The 16,384-nt window shown below is 45.7% G+C and overlaps 1 protein-coding gene and 1 non-coding gene across 3 annotated transcripts in view; both read left to right on the top strand.

The window, feature by feature from the left end:
- The first annotated feature begins 1,059 nt into the window (after positions 1-1,059).
- Positions 1,060-1,178, top strand: LOC135807715 (5S ribosomal RNA). The gene has a single exon (XR_010551983.1). It is a non-coding gene; the product is annotated as a 5S ribosomal RNA (ribosomal RNA).
- Positions 1,179-6,924: 5,746 nt separating this feature from the next.
- LOC135805873 (uncharacterized) overlaps positions 6,925-16,384 on the top strand; it is a 60,746-nt gene continuing 51,286 nt past the window's right edge. The window contains exons 1-3 of one of the 2 annotated variants that reach the window (XM_065319993.1): positions 6,925-7,739; positions 14,152-14,657; positions 15,384-15,529. In XM_065319993.1, the coding sequence (XP_065176065.1) occupies positions 7,609-7,739; positions 14,152-14,657; positions 15,384-15,529 (783 nt within the window). In that variant the 5' untranslated portion in view covers positions 6,925-7,608. Of the gene's footprint in view, positions 7,740-14,151; positions 14,721-15,383; positions 15,530-16,384 lie in introns of both variants that reach the window. The other variant, XM_065319992.1, reaches the window with a different exon arrangement.

The raw sequence follows: 16,384 nt of genomic DNA, 5'->3' as shown, positions 1-16,384 counted from the left end.
AGGAGCTTATCACCATCTCCTCAGAACGAACTGGCACTGAGCCACTCATAGCATACGCGAGTAAGAGGGTACAGTGTCCTACCCTGCTTGGACATACATGTAATCTCTCCTCACAGACAGTCTCCTCTTGAATTTAAAAGTCTAACAGCGTTCACATCAATACTCAACTTATTCTTTTGCTCACTGAGCAATACAATCTTACCATTTTCTTTCTTCTGTTTTCTATTTCAATTTAATCCTCCCTACCCAATATCCCTTTGGTGCGTCCATGGAGCTATGAAGCCGAGACCTCTGGTCGGCGGAGGTTAATGGGCCCCACCACCACACTCCATTATTCACCCCAGTGTCTGGAGATATGTGGATCTTGTAGAGAAAAAAATGGTCTTAGCTCTGGCGTGCGTCGGTATGTGGTTCGTCGGCCGTGTGGGCCAGGTTTAAATTTTGTTTGTCGGATTTGAGCTTGGTACCCTCCAGATTTGTACTCTATATTCTAATGTATCTTCTACCTCTTCTCCCCTACGAACATACTTTCTCATTTTCCATACTTAATTAGGAGACTCCCTTCGATAGGCATCTATTTGCCTCTGGAGGATCCGTGAAATAAAAATCAATCAAAAAAAATCAATCAATCAGATGACCCCAGCCATTGTGGTGGTGGAAAGCGCCAAAACGTTTTTCATCATGCAATTCCGGACCGTGAAACTCACTGGCTAGTACACTTTTGTAAGCAACTAGCCAGTTTGACCTGGGTGAGGTGAGTGGTTGCATGGGTTCGTCCTGCATGCATGTCTGGGCACGGCTGCATGCTGTGCTGGTGCTTTGGGCAGGCTTTGTTCCTCCCCCTCTCCCTCCCCTCCCGGGCATCCCATGCAGAAGGGGAGAAAGTATGCCCATCAGCCATGATCATGGGGGAATCATTGCTTTCAAAGTTCATCCTGCACTAATTAGAATCCAGTTTGAAAGGTGAGAAGCTTGTGGTAGCGACCTTGAGGAAAGGAGGGAGTAAACATGCAATGACGGCAAATCCTGTGCAAGAGGAGTCGTCGACTGGACAATGATGTCTACGGCCATACCACGTTGAAAATACAGGTTCTCGTCCGATCACCGAAGTCAAGCAACGTCGGGCGAGGTTAGTACTTGGATGGGTGACCGCCTGGGAATACCTCGTGCTGTAGACTTTTTTCGTCTTTTCTTTCACCCAGTTTTTCTTCTTCTTCTTCTTCTTCTCTCTACTTCGAAGTACAGTACTTGGCTTAGCTCTGGCGTGCGTCGGTATGTGGTTCGGCAGTCGTGTGGGGCAGGTTGTAATTTTGCTTGTTTGTTTTGAGCTTGATCCTCTCCTGATGACCCCAGCCATTGTGGTGGTGGAAAGCGCCAAAACGTTTTTCATCATGCACTTCCGGACCGTGAAACTCACTGGCTAGTACGCATTTGTAAGCAACTAGCCAGTTTCACATTGGTGGGGTGAGTGGTTGCATGGGTTCGTCCTGCTTGCATGTCTGGTCACGGGTGCATGATGTGCTGGTGCTTTAGGCAGGCTTTGTCCCTCCCCCTCTCCCTTCCCTCCCCTCCCCGGGCATTCCATGCAGAAAGGGAGAAAGTATGCCCATCACCCATGATCATGGGGGAATCGTTGCTTTCAAAGTTCATCCTGCACTGACTAGAATCCAGTTTGAAAGGTGAGAAGCTTGTGGTAGTAGCCATGGACAAGGAGGGAGTGAACATGAAGTGACGAAGAATCTTGTATAAGAGGAGTCGTCGACTGGACAATGATGTCTACCGCCATACCACGTTGAAAATACCGGTTCTCGTCCGATCACCGAAGTCAAGCATCGTCGGGCGAGGTCCTAAGTAAGTATGGAAAATGAGAAAGTATGCTCGTAGGGGAGAAGAGGTAGAAGATACATTAGAATATAGAATACAAAAGAAGTAAATTCAGTACTTCGGGTAGTACATTGCATGCTAATCATAATGAGAATTAGAATAGCAGCATTGCGGACTACTATAACTGACAGATACACAAACTATTGAAACTATCATACATGTGGTTAGCCTAGACACAAAAGTCAGGAATACCTTTCAACGAAAACATAGATTGCGAATGATACCGACGAACAGCAATACTTAATTTCGCTGTTGTAGAGAGTGAACGAATATCTTCAGGAAGTTTATTCCAAGCAACACTCAAAGAAAAAAGGGTTGATTTACGAAAGTAGGTGCCAGCTTTAGGAAGAATTATGGATGAGAGGTGACGACTGCTTTGGAAAGAGGGTAGCTGGAAGTGAGACAACAAGGAAAGGTATTGGAAGAATACATGGTGGAAATAGACAAGGCCAAGAATCTGCCGTTGCCATTCTAAAGATTCCCAAGAGGACAGAACATTGAGGTCTTCTTTGGAAGTCGTCCAGTCAGGCCGACGCTTGAGTTTACTATTTAGTATGCTCTAGCAGCAGTAACCTGCAGTTTATCAAGGGTTGTGGACATGATGGCTGAAACGGAAAACATCCAAACGGGAACAGCATATTCAAGGAGGGGACGAACATAACATTTATACAAAAGATTCACAGCAGGAAAAGGAAGGGAGTTGGACATGTGGTTTAAAAGACAAACCCGACCTCGAAATTTGCTTGTAATGTGTTGAATATGGGGGGACAGATTGAGTGAAGGAGTGAGGATGATGCCCAGATGGCGGTGGGAAGAGGGCTGGGTCAGTAACGTACCGGCCATGGTGATATCCTGGGATCAGGTGGGTTTGATTTAGGTCTGCAAAAGGGAACATGGACACATTTGTTAGCATTGAAAACTGCTTCAGCTTTATGGGATCAGTTCACACATCTATCAAGGTCTAGTTGCAGGGAGGCAGTGTGCGCGGCGGGTACGACAGTAGGCGGAGTTTAGTACTTGGATGGGTGACCGCCTGGGAATACCTCGTGTTGTGGACTTTTTCTTCTTTTCTTTCACAAGTTTTTTTCTTTTCCTCTCTACTAATCTTCGAAGGACTTGTCTTAGCTGTGGCGTGCGTCGGTAAGTGGTTCAGCAGTCGTGTGGGCCAGGTACTAGTAACTGAGGTTGTTATTTTGTTTGTTGGTTTTGAGCTTGGTCCCCTCCCGATGACCCCAGCCATTGTGGTGGTGGAAAGGGCCAAAGCGTTTTCATCATGCGCTGCCGAACTGTGAAACTGCTTGTGATAGCAGCCATGGACAAGGAGAGAGTTAACATGCAGAGACGACGAATCTTCCAGGAGTCGTATCCATTACAAGTTTACAACCTTATATCAGATACAAGTACTTCCTAGGCACCGGCGGATTATTCCGGCACAATTATTGGCATAATTTGGTGGTTGGAAATTTGGAGCAAATTTGGCATCCTCTCGGAGGTAGGAGCATAACTACACGATTATACCACAGTTCTTCTAGTATGTAGGATAATGCACCTGATCAGTGCTGGTGGTCTGCATGGTAAAGGGTTCGGAGGTCATGCCGATAGTGTTTTCAATGAAAGTAAAAGTAAAAGTAAATTATCGTATCCGTTCCCGAAGGGAACTCAAAAGCAGGGAAGAAATCATGGCAATACTGAGTATTGTATGCTCGAACTCGTCTTCTTCAAAGTTCTTTCTCACACTGACACAGTAGATCTACACGTAGCAGAAGATGCGAGTGAATCAGCCAGATTCAGCCTTCATCAGGTATCCCGGGGCGGACTAGATAGTGGCGGGTAGTCCGCAAAACTCCGTTTACATGTACATGTACAATCATAATTGTTAGATTGACAGCATGAAACAAGGTGGAGGACACTGTGTTTGGAAACGGTGACCTTACTACAACCTTCCGCGGGATATATCATGTACACTACATTTTATGCATGTTACGAAGTCAGGACCTCTGGATTTTGGCACTCATAATGATAATAATTATGACTGCATGCTATAGATATTGCTCGAAATTGATGTACATGTATAGTTGATGTTCGGTCATGATGGAAGGAGAAGTGTAGCTACGGGAGAGATGAGCTGATTATTCGCAGGTAGAGGGTGACATCGGTTGGACGAGTATGATGATTACGAAGACCGTGAGTTGAACATGACAATTTTCAAAGATAACTCAAACTAATTTGGCAATGAAATAATATTTTTTACTGAAGTACAAAAGAAATCAAGTGATGAATAGAAGAAGTAATGTTTTCTCTTTTCCATGTTGATCTCTAACATGCATGGACACCTTGATATGGGGATACTCATGTATTTTGTTATGCTTATGGCCACTTGCAACTTGCAAGTACGAAAAAAGCGCAATTACGCATTTCCGAGCTTTGAGGCTCCATAAGTACAACAAAGTGATTATAATTATATCCCCGGGTGCCAAAGCATAATATGAGGATTTTACGAGCATAATGCGAGAATCCTTGAACGCATAATTCCATGATTTCGCGAGCATAATCCGCCGGAGCCTAGTACTACCTCGTTAGATTTACATGTCTTACAGTAATCCTCAACATCAAGTTCCACAAAAACACATGTTATGATCTGAAGACGACGACGACGACGACGACAACAACAACAACAACAACAACAAGAGCAGTATGTACATGTACATGAAAGGGAATGTGGCAAAGGGGGCTCAGGACGACACATCAAGTCGACTGCTGCGTAATTATGTGGCAACTGTACCGTTGTTTCCGTAGCGTTGACAATGATAGGACTGGTTCGCATTCACAATTGAATGTGGTTTTCCAAGACCTGTCACCAGCCAACACTGGTACTGTTGAGTAACTGACGCCGAGTGACGGACCGCGGAGTGCGTCGCCGATGAATGTACCGATAAGAGTCATTGCAGGACTTCCTTGTCTAGACGGCCACAACCTAGGACTACAGACTGGATGGAGCCTAGGAGGTCCGAGGAGGATGTCCGCTTTCAACACGCGAGTCAGTGGTGATATACAACACAGTCACATATTATGCACATGACTGTACAGTCCACAGCTACCCGTGCTGTCGGGGGTGCCTCAGGGCTCAATTCTTGGACCATTGCTTTTTGTTTTGTATGTTAATGATCTACTAAGTCATGTTTCTGGAATGTCATTGTTTGCTGACGATACAGCTGCTTTGCGCCACTGTAAAACTGTCAAACAGCTTGAGTCAGAGTTGCAAGACGCGATAAATATGATTGTCACCTGGATGTCCAGTTGGAGGCTTCAGGCAAACGTTTCAAAAACCAGAGTACTGTTTCTAACAGATTCTGCCTCAATGTTTTAGTTCACCTTTCCCAATTCACCCACAGAAATTCAGACGGTAAAGGAGCCCAAACACCTAGGGGTAATGTTCGATTCATCCATGTCCTGGTCAGCTCATGTAGATTACATTTGTAATAAAGTCAGCCGTGCTCTTGGCTATATTAAAAGTCATTGTAAACATCTCTCTATTCCGTGCCGTTCAGCTATATATAAAATTTATCTCCTTCCATTGTTTGAATATGCTGCCACAGCCTGGTGTGGCCTAGCTAAGGTCTCTTATCCGATTCCATTGAAGTTCATCATAAGAAAGTTCTAAAAAATTTGTTCTCGAAGAAACCTTCCTTTCTCTCCAATGAGTTGTACTTATTAGCTCAGACTACTCCGTTAGAGCAACGCCGACTAACTTGCCTCTGTATATTGGTTCATAGAATGCTCTTGGGTTGTGTTCCTGAACATATAAACCCTTATAACTGGTTTGTTTCGGGCCGATCAACCAGAAACAAAGTGTCTCTTCCCAAGGCCAAGTCAACGCCATTCACAAGATCGCCATTCTTCCAGGGCTACTGTGCGTGGCTACAACTTCCCGACTCAGTGAAGACTTCTGCATCATTGAAAGAATTTAAAGTGAATCTGAGGGCCTGCTGATGACTGAGTGCACCATAATAATAAAAAAAACTAATCAATATAACTTTTCGGCTGCTTCCTTTTCATGTATATAATCTTCTCCTTCTTTTACCATGGTTGGCTATCACCCACATCTTCCCGTTTTGGCTGCCATCGGAAGCCATAAGATGTTAATAAATGTACAATGATTTTGTACTACAGTGCTGGCAACTGAAATCTAACGCATTGTAGTACGTCGAACTGAAAACAAAAATTAATAACCAGAAAGGGAAAGAAGGAGAAACTTCGGACAGAGCACCTTGAAGGAAAGAGAATTATTTCGTCGAAGTGCACTTACAAGAACCTGTGATACGTACAGTCATGTACATGATTGTATATTAAACAATTTTAGTATTTACTACATGTATACAGTCATTACTCCGCATACTCCATAGCACAGCGAGCGTCTCTCTCTCTCTAGCCCAATGACTACTACTGTACTGGTGGTAGGGAATTGCTACAATTATTTAGTAATTTGTCACATGCAACATAACTCGCGCAAGCCTTATCCATAAATGGCATAATGACATAGCGGCGCAACATATGCCCGTCTGTGCCCGCAAATAGCTTCTCTATTCGCAGCTAGCTGTCGGCAGCCCGGCGTTTGTCTCGCGGCATAACTAACTGTTACTTATAGAATTTCTATTGGCAGTATTGCGTTGCTCACCTGCACCTCGCTCAGATCAGTGGTCTGGCAAGGTGACGGCGACGTTTTCGGCTCTTTCGGCGCTTTACTCTCTACATTCCACATTTCACTCGCATGACCAGAAATTATTTGGCATCACCACTCTAAAACACAGGCAGTTCTGCACAACACGTCTGTAACACTATTAGTAACACTTCACCGTCTGATTTCTCCCGCCTGGCCGGCTCGGGATCGCGCAGGCCCTGTCTACACCGTCTGCACTAGCTGAACTGCACTGCTCCATGTAACTGTAGTCTGATTATTAGGAGTGTAGCGTATATCTACGATACTCGATAGACAAGTGGCTTGGGTCGTGTAACTGCCGCCGTGTCGGCCGTGATGATCGAGGACCACCGTCGCACGTGAGTCGTGAATTATTACTTGAAAGGGGGAGAGTGGTGATAGAGTCGAAAGAGAGAGAGAGAGAAGGTTTGCCGGTGCGTATTTTATCATACTTCATAGCCGGCTCGCTGACGGCTGAAGTGTTTTATTTGACCAGAGAACTAACTTACTTGACAGAGTCGTGACTCGTGTGGCAGGACCACCTACCATCATGCCAGTGGCAGTACAGCTACAGGCGTAACAACTGCCAGGCAAACGAACACGACAGCGCTACAAAGTGCCAGTGGCTGTGCGCTTAGCTAGAGCAGTTGGCTCAAGACTAGACTGGATTATTCCATCATTTGTTCCGTAACAGTTTGACGGAGACGTGCGCCAGTCACATGAGTATGCCCTTGCGGACACCTACTGTACATGTGTGTCAGGATCAGTAGAGGCAGCGCTCAGAAGCCTGCAACTAATTATTTGGATATTATCTGGTGAATTGGTGGAGGTTTTCAGCAGTTTATTGCCCAGCAGGGTGGCGTTGTTACAGTGTGGACTGGAGGCTATGCGCTCCAAGAAAAACACGCCGCAGACCTGTGCACTTTCTGCTTTCAATCCTTGAGCTGTCTCTGCACCGCGTTCCTCTGTACCAACAGTCAGCCGCGTTGCAAAAGAGTAGAGCCCTCTCGTGCGCACTGCTGCGCAAAATGGGCCGAAGTGTGCGCTCGTTCTTTCTCCCGGACATTCTGCCTCTGGTAATCCTGACAACGGTGTTCCTAGCAGCCGGCAGTCCTGTCAGGCCACAGTCTCGCGCTGGTACGGGCGGCAAGAAAGTCAGGTGAGTTGCGAAACTTGAGACGAAGCTTCTAATTCCTTGCGTGCTGGCCACGGTGCCATGCCATTCGAATGGCACAGTCATGTTGAATTCTGCAAAATATTAATTAATGCTGTCTGCATTGCGGAAGTAGGTCAACTGGTGGTGTTCGCTGCGTACTGCATGGCTCAGAAACTGCTTTTCGGAACATAGTAGTGGATAGCCAGTGATCTTTGCGACATACATGTACGTGACATTGACAAATAATTCCATCCATTAAATTTAATTGTCATCTTCTAGTCAGGCCACACAGTCAGGCCACACAGGTGCTGTGGCACCTTCCAGAGCTCTGTGGTATTTGAGCACATCATTACACAGTCTTTGCAAGACCACATAGCACTACTTTCTTTTTGGTACAATTGGCAGGAATCATACACGAAGACCGGAACTTCAGGAAAGTTTGAATTGCCGATCGGTAGTCTGAATTTGGAATTCGTCAGTCCTTCCAAGTGCAGATACTGTAAAAGCCATAATTATAATATATGTATCTATGTCATTCGGATCTTCCCAAGTTGTACATTGTACTGTTGAGATACCGAATTCAAATAAATCAATACCATACCAGAAGTGCTAATTCTAACGAGTTAACGAGGAGAAATCTGTCGTTAAAATAGAAATCGTTATACAGAAATCGATACATACACTGTTCTATTGAGCGTTGAGAATGAGTGAGAATCGTTACCTTTCGTACACGTAAACCAGTCAATTTTAGGAAATCGTTATATATTATATGCGCCTCGTTAGAATAATGGCTTTTACAGTCACTAACAGCTAATTTCAATACAGATAATAGATTACCTAGTCCCTCCACCTAATGAATAAAGAGTTTTTATTCTACTAATTGGCAAAGCTCACAAGGGTCCGCAGACACATCAAGGAAGAAATAGAACCATCCGAGAAAAATAGCGATGTAGTGCAACATCTTAGTTCGTAAAGCGCAAAATCAATTGACACATTTACTGAGAGTAAAGTTGTGTTCGGTTACTGGCAATCCTGGGGTTCATTGGGAACTGGTATAACATCTTACAGCTTCCTGGTTCATGATCTGAAGGCTATTTGCATGTAAGAACGGAGCGACTGGAGTAATGAGTGAGATTGTAACAGTGCAATGGATCCGTTTGGTTGGCTGATCACAACACAGCATTAGTATGTACACCAACAGGGACGTTGGAAGGCATTTTAGTGTGGTGGTACGGTCAGCCATCTGAAGCACTATTTACTTGTGGGGGAGGGGTGGCTGAGCCGAACATTTTGAAAATTTAGAGCCCAGATGAGTGTATTTTATTAATTCACGTGGTACGGTCAATACCGACGGTGTCCGACGCCCCAGACCAACATCTCCATGCTTATGAAACAGGTGTTGGACAGAAACTTGGCTTTGTTTGGTATTTGCATAATTCTCTGCTGAAGGACATCAGAGAGTTGAGTCATGATTGGTAGTCATTATTGTAGCAGTGTTTCTTGCAAAAGCAGCTCCTGGCGGAGTAAAACGCTTGCACTTGTCTGTGATAATGTGTTTCCAGACCCCATTCATAGAGGAATATACGCATCTCCCCTAGTATTTCAAGTGTTGGTAACCCCCACATAAATATCTTCTGGTTTGTAGATTGTTTGTGTGGCAGTCTGCCCTGTTTGTAATGAATAGAGAGCACAATGCCCTGGCCTGTACTGACGCTGTACTCCAAGCAAGCAATTGTAGCCAGCAGGCGCTGCAAGTCCCCGCCTCATGGGCAATTAGGCTGACAGGTTTTCATCTATCATGGACAACAGAGGGCAGGGAGTGAATACATAGGAAAGATTCGGTTTGATTTCTGTTTTGATGTGCAGTGTAGTTACAACCCGGCTCTGTTGAATCATGACTAACGAAAATGATTAGGTGTTAGTCGCACTGTTAGATATAGTAGCATGTGGACACCGCTGTTGTGTATATTTATATAAATTCAGTTGTCATTTATCAAATTTTCCTTTGTCGGTACTTGTCTGATCTTACAGGGATAGTTATGATGGGATACTAAACTAGTATTGCCCAAGGCATGTTTGTTAGCTCCACAACTAACAGTAACAGCTCAGTAGCTGCTACATGTGCTATAGCTACTCAGGGTGACACTGGCACTGGTCTAAACTGACTTTCTCTGCATACTGAAGCCTGTGAAGGGATTCCAACACATCCCTGAACACCCGCGTTTTGCTATGCAAACACACAGCCACCTTTGCTGGATCTACTGCTCCCCGTCAGTCCTGCGGTTGTTGGTGTCACTGGTTCTATGATGGGATGACTGCATGCAGTTCATCAGTTTGTATCCCTGGAGGTCACACCTGGCATTGGGTAGCATTGAAACCAGGTCTCAACAGCAAAGAGAATGTGTGTACTGAGGTCTGTTGCTGTACAGAACTGAAGGGGAACATTGGCCTTTACTGTGGCTATGTACTTGGCTTGGAGGGCAGTTGGCCTTAAGAGTCCACTTTGCTACCTGATTGCTCGAAAGCTTATCCTCTTGTGGAGTGAAGTCCTTCAGGTGCTCAAGGCCGTATGCAAGCTGGTGTCTTGCAGAGTGGAGGTACTTTGCTTCAAACATTGCCCTGTGCCATGGCGGATAGATCACTGGACGCCTGCAGCATCAGTGCAGTCTGAAGACTAGACCAAGCCTGTGGCTAGAAGCAGCATGGTGCTTGCCGAGCACTATGAGCTAGGCATAGCTTCGTAATTACATTTCCTGGGAGCATGTAGACTGGAGTAGGCAGGAGTGCCTGTTTGAAGGAGTTGCGATTTCCGATGGGTTTCCTCAGCAGTTCCTGAGTAGAGATCCGCGTCCACTTGCACAACATGTGAATGGCTTCTCTGTGCAGCGACTTACACTGCTATGTTTTGGACTCTGTGCTGAAAGGGATTTATTGTGTGCTTGAAATAGAGCCAGGGCACAGATACAGGGTTGTCGGTATCCTGTCACCTACCTTGGCGGTGGTGGAGTGTGGTATGTCATGCAGCGGTGTGTCAAGCTGCGACTACTATACCCTTGTTCAAAAGCCTTCCGGCTAGCCTTTGCTGCATTGTTGCGTATAGCATTTGCCGGCAGGGGTGAACACTGACAGGGGTATTACTTTCCAGAACTGATACTGTTGAGAGTATGATGACATTAAATTAAACAACATCTGATCTTCTCCATCCTTGTCACTAATCCAATACTGCTGCCAGGAAAATGAGCTTACCCACTGCCAACAGAACAGCTGCTTGGCGAAGTGACATAAAGTCGCGTATACCCGGGGGGGTCCTTCTATACTACGTAACAAAGCTGATGTGCAAGAACTGTTTCGTAGTCGTGACCCTGACAACTGGTCATCGCCAACTGTGTACCCTGCATAGAGGAGCCGGTTTCTTTCACCATCAAAATTCAAAGGCAGACGGCAGAGAAGGAAATGGATTATGTAGAGAGGGTCTTGTTGAAGGCTGAAGCAGCATGCTACAGTCTGGCCCAGGAAGCTCCTGCATGTATGTGAGATAGCCTAGTTCAGAATCAGCAGATGACCATGTGCTGCAACATGGCCTCAGGCTTATCAGCATCAGCTTGCAAGTGTTGGGTTTCTCAGCATGTATTTACAACCTGGCCTGCCTTATGACTTATGTACTCTGCACTGCACGAAGAAAACGTAGTATACTCAGTGTAAAAGCCATTATTCTAACGAGGCGCATATATATAACGATTTCCTAAAATTGACTGGTTTACGTGTACCAAAGGTAACGATTCTCACTCATGCTCAACGCTCAGTATCAACAGTTTACTAGTATTTATCGATTTCTGTATAACATTTTCTATTTTAACAACAGATTTCTCCTCTTTAAAACTCGTTAGAATTATCACTTCGTTAAAAATATGGTTTTTACAGTATGAGGCTGTGGCTTGCCGTGCATGCACCTTGACTTCCAACTTGGAAGTACGTCCTTGTACACCTGTGGAACATGGTAATAGATTACCATCGCATTGCAGCAGTGCTCCGTATCTGGCCCCTTTATCAATGTAGCAGAGGGGCAGGAAAGGAGTATTACGCAACGGAAGTGAAGCCTGTTGACCATAGCCCGGGTATGGTGGTCAGTGCACACTCGTGTAATCAACAGGTTTTTGGAGCCTGGTATGTGGTTCGAGGACATGCGGTGACAGCAGCAGCAGCAGTTTTGCTTGCGGCTAACGTTTCTGATTACAGTATCGTCAACAAAGCATTGCACAGCCATGGAGGCAATATGCCAATAATCACTTTATCTTTGATTTTTGACTGATTGCGATAATGACTTAATGAGTCGCCTGGCTGATTAACTGGCCATGTACTGCAGTAGTAGTGCACAGACTGATTGTCCAGGATTGGAAGTGGAAGTGATGGAGTCACAGTGATAACTGCCGTAACGACCTACACAAAAGCCTACACGCTTGTGTATGCGAGTTTTTGCGGTATTTGTAAATTTTGCAGGTCGATTGTTCTCATACATAGGTTTTATGGGAAAGTGGAAATTGCACACACACACACCCTGTACATGTGTACCCTGTAAAGATGGTGTTATGGTGCGGGTGCGAGTGTGTTGCCGGATTGGGTTCACTTATAAGCCCCATATGCCTATTATGTGAGGGTGCGTTAATCCCCGATATTGGCACATGCGCTTTTGTACGCGTCATTACGGCAGTTACAAGCCACCTTAGCGCCTTTGAGCAATGGCCTAGTCGTAGTCTACCTTCCCAGCAACGAGTAGATTTCCCACTTGTTGAGTATTATTTGCAAGTACCCTGCACAGATTTTAAGGCATGACGGACAATATCACTGTTGCGACACGATGAGCGCTAAGCAATGCCATCAGGAGTGTTTTCTGCACAATGTTGCACTGAAGGTGGCAGCTCCGTCGCAGGTTGCACTGCGGGTACAAGCGATGCACGTCACTTAAGTCTTTACGCTGCAGGCGCACATGACTCGAGTGCTCTGGCTGCCGTGCATTTTAGATCTTGTGTTTTCCTGTATACAGGATCTTGTTGCAATGTGCTGTGCACCGAAGACTCTTCGCACTATGTGAAACGCAGATTTTCGCTCAAAGCTCATCGCAGAAGTGGCATTGTGCACTGATGGTGGTTAAACCGTGTAACTGGGTCGCCGTTAGTCCCGGTTTTGCAGACATTCCATCCCAATCTTTCCCTCCCTTTCGCCAAATGTAGTCAGCGGCAATGAGACACTAGGCTACCCCAAGTGATTTTCAAGTTTTCCTATCAAGACTTGAGAAGACCTTGGGAGCTCAGTGCCACCCATTTCTTGGGCAACTTGAGAAAGTCGTTTTTTAGCGACTGGGCATGACAGCATCCTCTTCAGTGGACAAGGAGGCACTGACATCATAATGTGTATGCTGTGAAGACCTGTCTATAGGTGCTTGAGAAACACACATCTAGTCCTGGATGAGCACAGATTGGGTTTGCCCAGCAGCATCTTCCTTCACTGCAGACACTTAGATGTGTGTCTTGTTCCGGTTAGAGGGCTCAATTGAAGATGTGTATCTTCTTTCCTCTTAACTTACTCCTGTCTATGAGTGTCAACACTTGTACAAACTGGCCACACTATTTACTTCCAGGCCCTAGTGCAGTGAAGCAGGATTTTCAAACTGCAGCGTAATGAATAGTGTGGGCCTTGCTGTCCTTAATTTGCCATCTGCCATGTCACTTGTGCTCGTCACCTGCGCCTGCAATGGCTGCATGCTGCACTTGTGGCCTGTCCGTGTTCGCCACACACGCAGCAACTCCGCAGCACGTGTTAGTGTGCGCTGTCAACCACCTGTCAGTTCCCATACGCTATAGAGCGATAGACCGTAACCTTTTGGGTGAACCCTCAGCAGTATCGCATGTTGCGGTATTGTCAGAAATGCTTCCTTGTATTGTCGGAAACGCTTCCAACCTATTAGTATTATTCTCGGTAAATTAACTCTTTGTTTTCTTAATGCATGGTCCACATGTTGTGCTAATATGTGGCCCAAGCTAGGTCTACCCCATCATTGAAGGTCTCAATGGCAGTCTATGCCCTTTTGCTGTGAACTTTCGTCTCCATCTTCTATTGGGCAACAAAGTTGAAAGCCTGAGAAGAAAAGAAGAAAGCCTCGTTTCATGCTGACTGCATGCAGCACTGGCAATTCATTAAGTTTACCACGAGTAATGCACAAAGTGTTAGTTCTTGCAGATGTAACCCCCTCATTCATGCATACACACACACACACACACACACACACACACACACACACACACACACACACACACACACATACACATGTGCACACAGATACGCTGAAAGTCACGCAGTTTCACAAGCTGACCACAATCAGTGCTTGTGCTCTGATGTTCTTTTTTCTGTGGCTTCATAGAGCGTTATTGTCCCCTGTCACCAACCCTACACACCGGGAGTTCAATAGCAACGAGCAGAGAAGCTACAAAGATATTCGCAATGGACGTCAGCTTTCCAGCCTGAAAACTTCAAGAGCAAGTCGAAGTGACGCACTCTTCTCCAAGGAGGAAGGAACTATCAACACACATCCATCCAGAGGCCAGTCATCATCTAGGAGAAGAGGCTATGATAATGCTTTTCGTGAGCCTGGTACGGATGCACCGGTAGTATCTACTAGAGCTCCACATGCCTTTGAGAAACCATACCGAAAGCCGAAACTGCAATATCCGAGAAGATCAGAAAACGATCGGCTCTCTCATGATGATGGCATGTCCATGAAGAAATTTGGTGACGGATTTCGGAGTGATGAATCCTTTCACAGGCCTCAAGAGAAACGGGTGGCTGCACATAACACTTACCGAAAAGAGGACACGCCCAGGCGGTCGTCCGAGCGAGCTGGCAATGCCCGTGGAGCCCCAGCACATGGTGAGGCAAGTAGAAGGAGAGGAGATAGCGCACTGGTAGAAAGTGATGAAGAAGGCAGAGCTGGTGAGCTAGACACTGTTATGTGTTACACTTTCTCTAGTCCAAGGAGCAACTAAGCATCGTTTTTATAATATGGTTATCCATAATATATAGTCCAAAAAGACAGGGTTTGACACAACCTGTGACTACCACTTGATCATGTTGTGACTGTGGGAGCTCTCTAGCAGCTATTGTTGTTGTCGCTGCTGCTTCTTTTGCTGTTGCTGCTGCCACCGCTGCCACCACGATTGTCATCGGTGTCATCATTGTTGTTGAGCCTGCAAAGTCTGGAGTCTTAGACAGAGGGATAGCACCTTTAAATGCTACTACCATCAATGCTGAACAACAAACATAGGGGAATGCATAGTCATACATATAAGTAAACCGACCAAAATATATATTGCAAGCAGAAAGCTGGTTGCTCGCAATGCTCGACCTGCAGCTTTTCCCACCGTCTTGACATTTGCGAGCAACACACTTTCTTGCTGTGGTCAAGATTGCTACCACAAACAAGCAGAACAACTACCAGGATAATTGTTTGTACACGCAAGCCATCCATCTCAGATCTTGCCCTTCTCACTGAAATATGCTGCCGCTACCTTTTTAAAAGGTGTATTCTGACTTTGAACAGTGCTTGGGTAGTATTCAAATTGGACACTGGCTGTTGTATTGGCCTTCTCTGAATAGATGTAGAGAAGGAAGTCGTGGAGACGCCGACTCTTCCGCCAAGCAACCTGGAGAATGTATGGCCAGCTCTGTATGAGACGTACCTAATGCCACCATCACAGGAACTGCACTCTCAGGATTTGAATGATGACCGGAGTTCATACAAGGTAAGTGCTCTGTGACTGCTTTAATGCTGGAAGGGTATGTACTGTGACCTACATGTAGCTGCATGGGATCTACAACAGATCCACAGACTGCGAGCAGAACAGCTAAGGTGCGGCGGCAAAGCTTGATCCTGACCCACGGTCTGCTCATCTTCTTACCCACGGTTACCAGTCTTTTCCAATGGCATACATGTCAACTGACGGGATAGTGGATACCCAATTCATTACCATTAACCCTGGTCAAAAGGATGTGCATACCTGAGCAAACATACATGCTCTCCCCCCCCCCCCCCTACACACACATACACCTCGGACCTCAAACCTGCCCATCGCGGAAGCGATGATAGCGAACAGCTACCGTAAAGTCACGGATAAAAGCCGGACTTATAAGCACATAAGCCTCTTTCTGCATCAGGCTTTAATGCAAACCAGGCTTATATGCACCACTGATATTTTGCCAGGCTTGTAAGTAAGTAAAAAGTTAGTTGTATGCACAGGCTTCTACGCGCGACACGCGTAGATCTACCACTGACTACCATTATGGCGGCAGTTTTACTATGCACTGTACATAGCGCATGCACTCTTAACCTACCCGATCCGGGCTTGCATAGAAGCCAGGCTTCTACGCGCGACAGGCTTATATGAATTTGACCCGTTTGATTTTCAGGCTTCTATCCACGATGTGCTTGTATGCAAACCCGGCTTTTATCCGCGACTTTACGGTATGTTAGACATAGCAACTTGTGCTGGGATTACACCATTCAACAGCTTGCAAGGCTGATGAATTGACCGCCACTAATTTTAGCCTGGTATCCACCACACAGCTGATTGAAGTGACTTTTCTGGCCACACACACAC

Source organism: Sycon ciliatum, chromosome 1 (genome assembly GCF_964019385.1).
Source record: "Sycon ciliatum chromosome 1, ocSycCili1.1, whole genome shotgun sequence".
Lineage (NCBI taxonomy): Eukaryota > Metazoa > Porifera > Calcarea > Leucosolenida > Sycettidae > Sycon > Sycon ciliatum.
Note: the sequence above shows the minus strand (reverse complement) of the source record. Positions and strands in the feature narration are given on the sequence as shown.